The sequence below is a fragment of the Schistocerca serialis genome, chromosome 9 (assembly GCF_023864345.2).
Source record: "Schistocerca serialis cubense isolate TAMUIC-IGC-003099 chromosome 9, iqSchSeri2.2, whole genome shotgun sequence".
Taxonomy (NCBI): domain Eukaryota; kingdom Metazoa; phylum Arthropoda; class Insecta; order Orthoptera; family Acrididae; genus Schistocerca; species Schistocerca serialis.
This window is the reverse complement of record NC_064646.1, coordinates 44985890-44998012: the sequence shown is the minus strand read 5'-3', so window position 1 is coordinate 44998012 and position 12123 is coordinate 44985890. Positions and strand designations below refer to the sequence as shown.

The 12123-nt window shown below is 42.9% G+C and overlaps 1 protein-coding gene across 1 annotated transcript in view; it reads right to left on the bottom strand.

The window, feature by feature from the left end:
* The window catches only part of LOC126419195 (serine/arginine-rich splicing factor 1A), an 88490-nt gene that overhangs the window by 41738 nt on the left and 34629 nt on the right, over window positions 1-12123 (bottom strand). The window contains exon 2 of the mRNA XM_050086328.1: window positions 10273-10466. Within this exon, the coding sequence (XP_049942285.1) occupies window positions 10273-10466 (194 nt within the window). The remainder of the gene's footprint in view (window positions 1-10272; window positions 10467-12123) is intronic.

Sequence of the window (12123 nt, the reverse complement as noted above, 5' to 3'; positions counted from 1 at the left end):
ACTTGCCTTTTCATAATAGTTATGTAATTACAATATTATTGATAAGGTTAGGAATATAAACCATATAAATCCCTTAAGTATTCATGTAGTTAATTTCCAGAACATGATATGGAACATCAGAGCTCAAATAGTTTGAGTAATTAACACTTCGTTTATTTAGCCATTTTTGCAGTTTCATCATCAAGAAGGGTTATTTCAGTCGAAACTCTCGTTGTTACAAGTTCAGCCAAAAACCAATTTTTCTGCACTATTTAATTAATTTGAGATGTAAACTTCCAACTGTAAATTATGAAAATTATGCACAAGTTCTGGATCTGAAGCCTTTTTTCAATCCATTCAGAGATTTTGAGCATGGAGCCCATGGCAGTCAAAACACATACTGTAAGGGTGCACAGAAGTGTTGTCGTGAATAAGAAGACTGACAGGAAAGTAGGACAATTAACACTGATTGATGATTAACTTTTAAGTGCCACACGTATCATTCATCTGAGTGAGGCTGTTGTAGGTTGGTTAGGTTATAATGCACAGTGACTATTGCCATATAATTAGAAGGTATAGTATGTGCATACCTGGTAAATGAGACTTACATTATATAATTAGGATATGGACCAGCCATGACAAATTCATTAAGTGTGGTTGGTCGTTTATGGAAGTAAACCTTGTGAAACCAAATGTGTTGTGTTGACAACATTATGGGATGTAGATAAAGCTGTACCCACCTGCATTTACAGCCAATTTTCGTGGGTGACAGTACACTATGTCACCAGGCCACTATAATTAGGGACAGGAACATTCTGGACAATTTGAGCAAATGATTTGGCCATCCAGATCAACCGACTTGAATCCCACCCCACATTTATGGGACGTAATCGAGAGGTCACTTCATGCACAAAATCCTGCACCACCAACACTTTTGCAATTATGGACACCTACACAGGCAACCTGACTCACTATTTCTGCAATGAACTTTTAATGACTTGTTGAGTCCATGCCACATCAAGTTGCTGCAGTATGCCAGGCTAAAGCACGTCTGGCCCGGTATCCCATGACTTTTGTCACCTCAGTGTATGCTTATATCTCATACATTAAAAACATATTTACATCCACCCAAATATTCATTAGAGTACCATATAAAAATTTCAAGTAAATCAATAAAATACATTTCAAGATTTTTAGTTAACAGCATCAGAAGACTTGCCTTACATAACAGGAAAGGTTTAGGAAATGGGGAGAGTGATGAAACAGTTGCCAGAAACCAGGGTCAGAGGAGATTTACTGGATGGGTTGAGAAGGAAAGACCAATTGTTGGTGCCCGTACCAGACAAGATTTGGAAACTGAGCACTTTGAAGGTGGAAATAGGGTAACAATCAAGGCAAATATTACTAAAGAAATCGTCATGGTGGTGGTGGTGGTGGTGGTGGTGGTGGTGGTGGTGGTGATGGTAAGCTCCTATGGGAAGAAAACATCATGCAAGAGTCTATAAGAAAAGAAACCTATGTTGTTTAACATGGCGGTGTGGTGGGGGTTATCAGACAGTTCAGAAAATGAAAGTGGAGTGAAGGAAAAGAATAATTATTGAAAGGCAAAGACCACAGAAATTAATGCACTTTCAGGTCAGGTGGACAACAAGAACCAAGCGCATATTGCATCACCAGTTCCAATCCGCAGAGTTATGAGAAACCGGTCTCTGTAGGGAGATCCTGATGGAATGTGTGTAAACAGTGACCAGGATCATGATTGTCACGTTGTAGACCATGCTCTACAGCAGGATTCTGTGTATTACTAGTATACAACCTGTCTATGCCCAACCTGACTAATAACTTGGTGGTACCCATACCTATGTACAAGGCCAAACAGTATTTATATAACAGCCGGTGCACAAGATGTGCCGTTTGAGTGATCAGCAGTACCAGCACTGGATGTGATGACGACTAGGAGCGACTGAAGAATCCCACTGTTATCGTCATCATACTGGATATTAAACAGGAAATTATGCACAGTTTACCAGATTGTTAAATAATTACCTTATATCTCAAAATTTGCTGTGAACCAGAGATAAGGAATTCATACTTATTAGAAACAGAAACCGTATGAAAGCTTTCTAATAAATTACAGCTGCTAAGACCAAGCGATTTTAACAACCAGCTCAATTATGAATGTGATGTGCTCACTTTCCAAAAAATTGGTCACAACAGGGATAGACACTCAGACAAACCACAAATGCATCTTATATTGTGAACACATGGTGAAAGCAGTGAGCCTTTACATGCTTAACCCAACTGTAGTGCCTGTTTCTCATTTACATTTGAAAATAAGAAATAATGTTCCCACAAAAAATGCTGGGGCAATATATTTACCAGGAAAACTTGAACCCACTATTTCATATGGCAGCTAATGTCATTTCGAATGGAATGAAATAAAATGATGAGATTGGAAATGAGACAATGTTTCATCCCTGGGAAAGAGTATGTACTCGTGGAACAGTCTTGGGTACTCTGTGCAAAAAAGTCTAGCTATATAAGCACACTGGATAATATATCAGGCACCCTCAGGAGAAACCACACGTTTTTTTGGGGTGGACATTTAATGTGTTGCAGAGTGGGTTGCTCATCCTCCTTTATTATTGTGATCAGCCAGCCCTGACCATACGCTGTACGGTTTTAATACCTTCTTCTGCTTTTCCCTGTTGTGTATGTTTTCCATGTTTTCTGTTCGTTCCATTCGTTTTATTTTTAGGTGTGGTGTTGGGTGTTTTTGTACTTTGAGCCTTGCGTGCACCAGGAAAAAGGGACTGATGACCCTATAGTTTGGTCCCATTATACCCCAAGGCAAGATGACCACATGTAGGGAAAAGACGACCACCAATACTAACAAATGCAAAAGAAAGTGCGACAAAAAAAGGAGGGAGGGTAGTGACCTCAGGGAGAAGGCTAAATGTCCACCCTTAGGTGGTACGATAAATAAAAAAACCCTCACGAATAAAATGCAAAAACTAAATCTGCTGTTGAGGCATTGTTGCCCAACACTGAAGGTAGCATGCTGCGAAGATTAAAAGTTCACCGCAGAGTGGATAAAAGTGGGCAGTCCAGCAAAACGTGGACGACAGTCGTATGTGAGCCACAGTGACATCGAGGTGGGTCCTCGCAACAGAGGAGGTAACTGTGTGTTAGCCACGTATGGCTAATGCGGACCCAGCAGAGAACCACAGAGTCCCTCCAAGAGGACCGCATGGAGGTCTTCCACACATTCGTATTCTCCTTAAGGACACGTACTGAGATTATGCCATTCCGTCTCCCAAAGCTGAAAAACCTTAAGAGCATAATAATGATTGCAGGTCAGTTGAAGGGATGCCGATCTCTGGGGGAGGTTTCTTTGTAGCCTGTTTGGCTAGCCTGCCAGCAAGTTCATTTCCTGGGATTCCATTGCAATAGGAAACTTTGGAAAAAAATTGGGAGCAGGCCCCAGAGACCCCACTCATATATTGTGGCAAGGATATGATGTCGCCAGGCCGTGTCTTAAGGTTTTCGTAAACAAAAAAGGTGGCAACCAGGTGTTGCCATCTGGAAAAGGCTGTTCGGATGACAGACACTAAGGAAACTACATTATCAATGGAAGAGCAGCCCTGACGGAAACCATCCTGGCATGGAGCCAATAGGCCACGTGACTACAGGATCCAACACAACCACCGACTTTCCATACATTATAACAGCTTACAAAGAATGTTGGTGAGGCTGATGGGCTGGTAGCTATCCACATTAAGTGGGTTTTTACCAGGTTTGAGCACTGGAATAATGGTGCTCTCGCCATTGCGATGGAAGGACACCATCGCACCAGATCCAGTTGCGGATGACGAGGAGATGTAGCTTGTATTCAGATAAGAGAGGTTGGATCATCTGACTGTGGATTTGATCTGGCCCAGGAGCTGCGTCTGGGAAATGTGCAAGGACGCTGAGGAGCTCCCATTCAATAAATGGAGCATTACAGGGTTCACTGTGACGTTGAGTGTACGAGAGGGCTTTCCTTTCCATCCATCATTTGAGGGTGCAAAATGCTGGGGGATAATTCTTTGACGCGGAGGCTCGAGCATACTGCTCAGCAAAGTGGACGGCAATTGCATTTGTGTTGGTAGATAACACGCAATTTATGCTAAAACTGGGAACACCTGTTGGGGTCTGATACACAAAAACCATGTCTGATTGCCCAGGCTTGAGAAGGTGAATAATGGCACCCAATGGTCGACACGTACCTCTCCCAACACTCCTGTTTCCATTGTTTTATGAGCTGGAGAATGTGGACACGGAGTCGTTTAAAAGCTATTAGTTGCTCTAGGGTAGGGTGCCGCTTAAGTTGCTGTAGAGCTCGCCGATGCTCTTTAAGGTGAGGTTTACTATCTTTTGGTTCAAACCATGTAATTTTTTTAATTTGCGTTTTTGGATGCATAAAAGTGGTTAGAATCCACCTCTGAAACGGTTTTTCCGAATACGGAATGGAAATGTTTGTTATTCGCGGCTGGACAAAAAAAATGCATCTGCCTGAAATTGGCCTTTTTCATGCACCAGTTTTCTTGGGAATTTCAACTTTGTAGCCGCAAAAAATTATTCTGTGTGCTTGCCCATGACTAAAACCACTTGAACGATCGATAGATGGCGCTGCGTGTCTACTTCATTTACCGACCACTAATATTGTAAATATTGCGATATAGATTCCTACGTAAGATTCACTTCTTGGATCAGTTTAGTCTGTGTTCCTGGCGTGTAAACAATGAGGCAAATGCTGCAAAAACCCGGGAGAGACCATCGCTCAATTGAGAGGCCGAGGAAATTCAACAGGAACCAGCACACAGCTGAGCATGAGACTACATTCACGAGCACATCTGCAAAAAAAGCTGAAATTCACTGACTACGATGACAATGAGACTGATCCTGGATTTTCTTACGCGACACTGGACTTTTTGGCAGTCTTCAACTTTTATCAACAATATTAAAGTGCAAGATTTGCAACGACGACATCAAATTCACCCAGACCAGTGAACGAGTCCTTGATTTCAAGCTGACCATAAAATGCAAGTGTCCCGTAGGTAATGTCAAATCATCTCCAATGGTGAACGAGTCATATGAAATTAATCGTCGCCTTACGTTCGTTACGTGTCTGTTAGGATAAGGTATGCACGGCGTGAATTTTTGTTGGCTCACGGATATATCAGTTGGCTTCTCTACTACTCTGTACTACAGTTGCCCAGAAAATGTTTACGTTACTGCAAAGGTTATATTTGAGGTTTTTCGAACGAGAGCAGTATCTGAGGAAGTTTAACTAAATGGACAGATGGGTAAGGAACAAACGCATTTATCATTCTCAGGCGATGGATCATGGAAGAAGCGTGGCTTTTCCTCGTTGTTCGGAATAACTTCGCTAATCGGCAAATATTCCAAAAAAGTATTAGATTGTCAAGAAAAGTCATCGTTCTGTCAGAGTAGTTGTGATAAGAGAGCGTCACTAGATCCCAAGGAGTTTGAAAAATAGTAAGAGTCTCATGAAGAACAATGCAGCGCGAATCATTCCGGAAGTGCAGGCAAAATGGAGGTCGACGCCGTGAAGGAGATGTTTTGTCGTTCGGAAGAGTTATTCGGCGTAAAGTACAAGTACTATATTGAGGACAGCAATACAAAAACTTTCAAAGGCCTCATTGATTTGAACCAGTACCCAGAAGTGATCATCGAGAAGAAAGAACGCGTAAGACACGTAGAGAAAAGAATGTGCACATGGCGTAGAAATGCGAAGAGACAAAACAATGGCATCGGAGGAAAAGGACAAGGGAAGCTTACTGATAAAGTGATCAAGGAGCTTACAACATACTATGGCTCGGCAATCCGACGGAATTCCAATTCAGTGGAACAGATGAAGAAGGCACTTTGGGCAACATATTTCCACAAGTGGTCGACAGATGACCATACACAACACCCAAATTGTCCAGCTGGGAAACTAGTTGGTGCAAGTGGCACATTGCAGAGGCTACCGGACATCTGGACAAATATCAACACGACCAGCCACTCTCCAAAGTAGTTCAAAAAGTGATTCATCCGATCTACGAGGCGCTTTCGGAGGACGAGTTATTGTACCAGTGCTTGGGAGGAAACACAGAAAACTCAAACTAAAGTTTGAACGCGTGTGTTTGGAAGTTTGCCCCCAAGCATTTGCATTCTGGTGTGAAGACTGGAGATTGCGACTCTCCTGGCAGTGAGCAGCTTCAACAAAGGGTATTCAGCAATTCAGAAGACCATGACAACGATTTACGTCACCCTGGGACACTATTCGACGCAGTTCGCCATGCATTTGGACTACCACCAGATTCAAGAGGCCGAAAACCGCCTGTCACCAGCCGTACGAGCGGCTCTGGAGCAGCGCAGGATGGCCCAGATCAAGCAGAATGCCCTCTATGAGGAAGAGGAAGGATTAGTTTATGGACCCGGGATAGCAGACTGAACGTAAATTGCAATATATTGCATTTACATGTAGTCAAAACTTCAAATGCGTTTTTCTCGAAATTACTTTTTTTTATATCGCGCAATATGGTAACTTCAAATCAGCTGAACCGATTGGCATGATTCTTTGTTTCCAACGAAGTTAACTAAATTGTGGCCGCCATTTCATTTCCTATGTTACCAATAGCTTAAGCGAGGTACAACTCCTAAAGAATCTTATATACTTCGCTAACATCAACTCAATTTTGATTTAAGACGAGCCGGCTAACCTGTGGCATACTGTGCGTGGAGGTCTACATCGAAATTTTGTATTGTTCCGCCGGCACTTCCGCCTTTGCTCTTCGACACATCCAGTTTGTAGAGGAAATATCAACAAACATTTTGACCACATTTGATACTGATATCTATAACATCCCGAGAAAAATATTCTCAAAGAACATGATTTTTTTCGGGCCAAAGATAGTAAACCTTTCCTTAATGGCCTCAGAGATTTACGGCAACCACCAAGGTACTGACTTTCGTCAGGGGCACCCTAAAGAACAAGGGATCATGTTTTCCGCCGCAGAAATGATCGTCCTAGTGAGCTGCTCAACTACCACATCGATGATACCATGTGCGGGGGGATACAACAGTGACAACAGAGGTGAAAGCTTCCCAGTCTGCCTTGTTTAAAGCCTCTTGGTAGACAAACGGGGGAGTGACAGGAAGATTGGAAAGTGGTCACTACCACACAAGTCATCGTGGGCTCTCCAGTGGAAGACGGGTGGAAGTCCTGGGCTGCTGAGGGATAAATCAATGGCCGACTAAGCGTCACGAGCCACACTGAAATGTGTGGGGGCCCCAGTATTTAAGAGGCAGAGTTCAAGTTGAGACAGGAAAGTTTCGATATCACTACCTCGGCCGGTAAGCATGTTGCCACCCAAGGTTTAGTGAGTCAATGAATCGGGGCAGCCAATGCTTTCAGGGATACTGCACCATCTGGAGGAAGGGCAGGGGTCTGCATAGCCAGGAACCAGGTTTCCTGGAGAGCAATGGAGAAAGCAGGTGTAAAGCTCAACAGTTGCCTTAGCTCAGCCAGGAGGTGGAAAAAAACCGTCACTATCCCACTGGAGGATGACATTTTCATGAGGCTGGGGAAAGTATGAAGCAAGCAAGAAGGCAGGTTACACCTCAGGGTCACCTCCTGCCACCGACTGAGTATTTGTACCCATTCCTATTGTGGATGAGGTGTCAGTGAGGTCCAGGTCCTCAGGGGACGCTGAGATCTACATCACATACACAGATACGGAATTGGTAGGTAGTGCTGCTGTTGGGGCCACTGAAGGGACCCCTTTCTTAGCAGACACACTGTTTGCTTGCCCTCTTGCTTCTCTTTGGGGGCTTGCTGGGAAGACTTCTCTGAGGTAGCTTCAGGCACAGCGGAAGACCGGGAATCTCTTCATTCAGCAGCTTTTGGCTCCTTTAGTCACTGGTGAGTGTCCACTGTAACATAGTGGAAACCTTGGAAGAGAGGGTCCCAAGGGACCCCTTCCACACGAGAGGAGCCGGAGGAGGCTGTTGCTTCTGCGGCTGGGAGGAGGGGACTGATTTCCCCTGCATTTGGAGGGCCTTGCTCCTGAAGCAGGTACTTTGGGAGCAACGTAAGGAGATTTGCCCCCTACCACCAAGGGGGCAGGTGTATTTTGGAGGCTCATAGGGCCCACTGTTCGTAGCACAGAGTGTGGTACGACTGGTGCTAGTGATGGCAATGGTAATGCAGCTGCAGCATACGTTAATGTCAACCGAACGGGATGTAATCATTCAAATTTACGTTTAGCCTCTTGGTAAGTCAACTGGTCCAGGGTCTTGTACTCCAAGATTTTCCGCTCCTTTTGGAGTACTGTGCAGTCTGGCAAGTATGGGGAGTGCTGCTCTCCGCAGTTAATACAAGTGGGAGGAGGCGTACAGGGAGTATCTGGATGCAGTGGACATCCACAGTCTCGATATGTGGCATTGGAAGTGCAGCACGAAGACACGTGCCCGAAATTCCATCCCTTACAGCACCGCATAGGGGGAGGGATGTATCGGTTAACGTCACAGCAGTACACTATCACCTTGACCTTTTCAGGCAAAGAATCACCCTCAAAGGCCAAGATGAAGGTATTGGCAGAAACCTGCTGTTTTTGTGCCCCCGTACACACGCTGGATGAAATGAACACCCCGCCGTTCTAGATTGGCACAGAGCTCGTCATCAGACTGCAAGAGGAGGTGGTGATGGAAAATAATCCCCTGGACCGTGTTGAGGCTTTTATGGGGAGTGACAAACAGGAATATCACCCAGCCAGTCACAATTGAGTAACACTCGGGATTGGGCTGAGAAGCTGTCTGAATCAAGACTGCACTGCTTCTCATCTTTGACAGTGTTGTCCCTTCCCCAAACTTACCCTCAAGATGTTCAACAAAAAATTGAGGCGTCGTAGGTATAAAGGAGATAAAGGACCAAGTCCATAAGAATGACAAATTAACCTTGTGTCACTAGATTGTTTTGACAATCATGCTGTTGGGAAACATAATTTGGAATATGCCTAGATTGTTTTGACAATCATGCTGTTGGGAAACATAATTTGGAATATGCCTCGAGTTTCCAGAATTTCGTACTGAAGAATGATGCATGATGATATTAATAGCTTGTATAATTTCAGATTTTACTGTCTCATCAGTACCAAAAGAATGTTTCAATGAGTTTGTTTTGGAACACACTCCAACCGAAGTTCTTGAGGTTGTAGCAGGACCAAGTGATGTTAATTTGTTATTGCCATTCACATTCTGTTCAAAAGAAACCTGTGACTGTGTGGCACCAAAAGCAAAAGCAAAAGGTAACCTGTTCGGTTGCCCTGGAACTAACTACTGAACCAATGCTGAATGTCTCTTTCCTCTTTCACGTGTTTTTATATATGAAATGCAACTGGCACTAATGTCAATATCACATTTGCACAAAATACACCTTGCTTTAAAGTTATTACTTTCTATTGGTCAAACAGACACTCTCCAAGTCTTCCGAGTTGTCCTAGTGAAGCCACTTGTCTTTGCACCTGCATTTTCCAGGCATCTTTAAAAATTTACGAGTCCACTACTTCAATTTTAAGTATCAAACTAAAAATAAGGTCATTAACAACAGGTTTCTAAAATAATATATACACAGAAACCTGTTAACAGCACTGCACGTAGATGATCAGTGGGTGATTAGTGGAAGGGGTGGAGAAACTGAGGTTCAAACTTTCACCCACTTAAGAACAAAACAATGTACATAACCGCAAAGTCCATTTTAATTAAGCGAGGTAAACCTTTCATCCTGGAATAAATACAAATGACCCCCTTCAAGTCGCATTCTTAGTGAATGCCTAACTTAAGTATGAGAAGGTTGCAACTGCAGTAGCAGAGGCTTTGCCAACATGGATCACACACGTGGATACAGAAGTCCCCTACAGATAAAGACTTGAGAGTTCTGTTAAATGGACTGCTGGATACAGCAGTTTTGTGGGTAGTACTAACTTGCTACCCCCTTCTAGAACAGCACTTGACTGACACACAACACAAAATTCATGGATTCCCACTCAATTTCATTGACTTTTCACTAATGTCATAACCATCTGTTCATTTTCACTACTTTCCCAACTTTGCTGACCTGTAGATACCCTAGTACTGTTACACTCACAAAAATGCATATACACAAAACAGAAAGTAAAAAAATTAACAAACAAACAAAATTAACCCAGTCAATCTATAAAACAGTATACTTCATGTAGCCAATACCTGTAACAAGAACTCTGTACTGCGATCTGCGAGCTGGAGGCCCTCGCCCACGGCCACCTCTCTCACCCATTCCACCACCGCCTCGACCATTGCCACGGAAAGTCCCAGGACCACCACCACGGGGAAATTCTACTCTCAGACGGTATCCGTCATAATCATAACCATCCCTTGCGTGGACTGCATCCTCAGCATCCCTGAACAGTGAAAAAACATTAGCCTGAAAATATGACAATAACTAATGAACACAAAAGAATGAAAAATGAGACAACAAACAAAAAAGTTAAAATAATATGGTTTCAATTTAAAATAGTGCCAAAACTGAACTCTCAAAAAGTACAGATCTCTACTGGTACATTTTCGGCATGTAATTTTTACCTGGCAACCCACTTTCTTTCATTCAGGCCAGTGACAATCCTGAAATGACTTGACAGCTGAGCTGATTAACTGTTAGACTGGCACCTTAAAGGCATGTAATTGTTATGCTGGACCAATCCTTAAACCAAATTACCTTAAGCTTTAACAATGTAAAAAATATGGAGTCATTTTCTAGCTCATACTGTAGATTAAGCTGTGTACTTCCATGAACAGACCGAGCGAGCAGCCATCACACACTGAGGAAAGAGAGTACAATTTCAACATTGTCATGGTTTGCCAACATTGACAACTTTGCAGTATAAGCCCCCTTAATGCCACAACTACCTACAGTTAACAGATATATACAAGTGTCAGCTACTATGAAAAATTTAAACATTGTTTATGTGCCATACACAGATATGGTGTGCGCAAAATGCCGTGGCCGCTAGATGTACTGTCGGCTGGGGAAGTGTGGGAAGAGCGGTGGCAGCAGGGCACAGGGGGGGATCCACTCGGAGTGCTGTAGGGGAAAGGCTGAGGGGAAGTGCCGTTAAAAACTGAAGCCTGCACTCAAATTTTTTGTAAATATTAAGCAGGGAACCTCCATGCCCACACTTGCATTCTGACCATTCAGAAAGATCTGTCACCTCTTCTTTGGTTAGTCTCTAAAAAAATTTCCACTGAAAATGCAGCGATTTATTTTCGCCTGGATTGTCAACCACTTGTGACTTTCAGAGAAGAATCACCAGCAGAGAATTTTCACAGCAAAACCTATGCATTTCTATTGTTGCCATGTTAAAATTTGCTTCTTTTGCCAAAACTAAGTGGAGTTTACACTGTCTCACCGCACTAACATGTTGTGCAGACGCAACTGTGAGGTAATTCTGAAACAATAGTTTATTAGGTGAGGAACTGAGGAAAAGTAAGGTCAGCATCTTATGAAAAAGCAGATCCTCTGTACAAAATAACCATGTAATGACTTCACTTATGTTGTTCCAAAACCCATAGCATTTCTCGTTTCACCAGCTATTGACAGCTCTCACAAATTATATTCTTTCATCGAAAAAAATCTGTTGTTATTGGAATAAAATGGTAGACAATGAAGCTTTGCATAGTAACAATGTGGCAGAATACTGTCCTCTTTGTGTGCCATCCTTTTCCAAAATCTCATTTCAATATCTGCAACCATTTATGAAATATGAAGAATGAAGTGGACATTTCACTCTGGCTTTATCGCTGGCAGGGTGTGATTGCAAACGAGTGCTTTAAATCAGATCAATTTTCTCGAGACTGATGACAGATACACACCTCCAACCCAGTACAAAGAAAAATTCAGTATGTTAGCTAAATTTCATATGCAAAACACACAGTGTAATATGCACCAGACAAACAATCATAACGACCCCTATTCTTCATTGCCAACTTTTTCAAATTTCGCACAGTGTCTTACTTTTATGTAAATATCCCGGTAACTATGACCATTAACGAAATTATGGG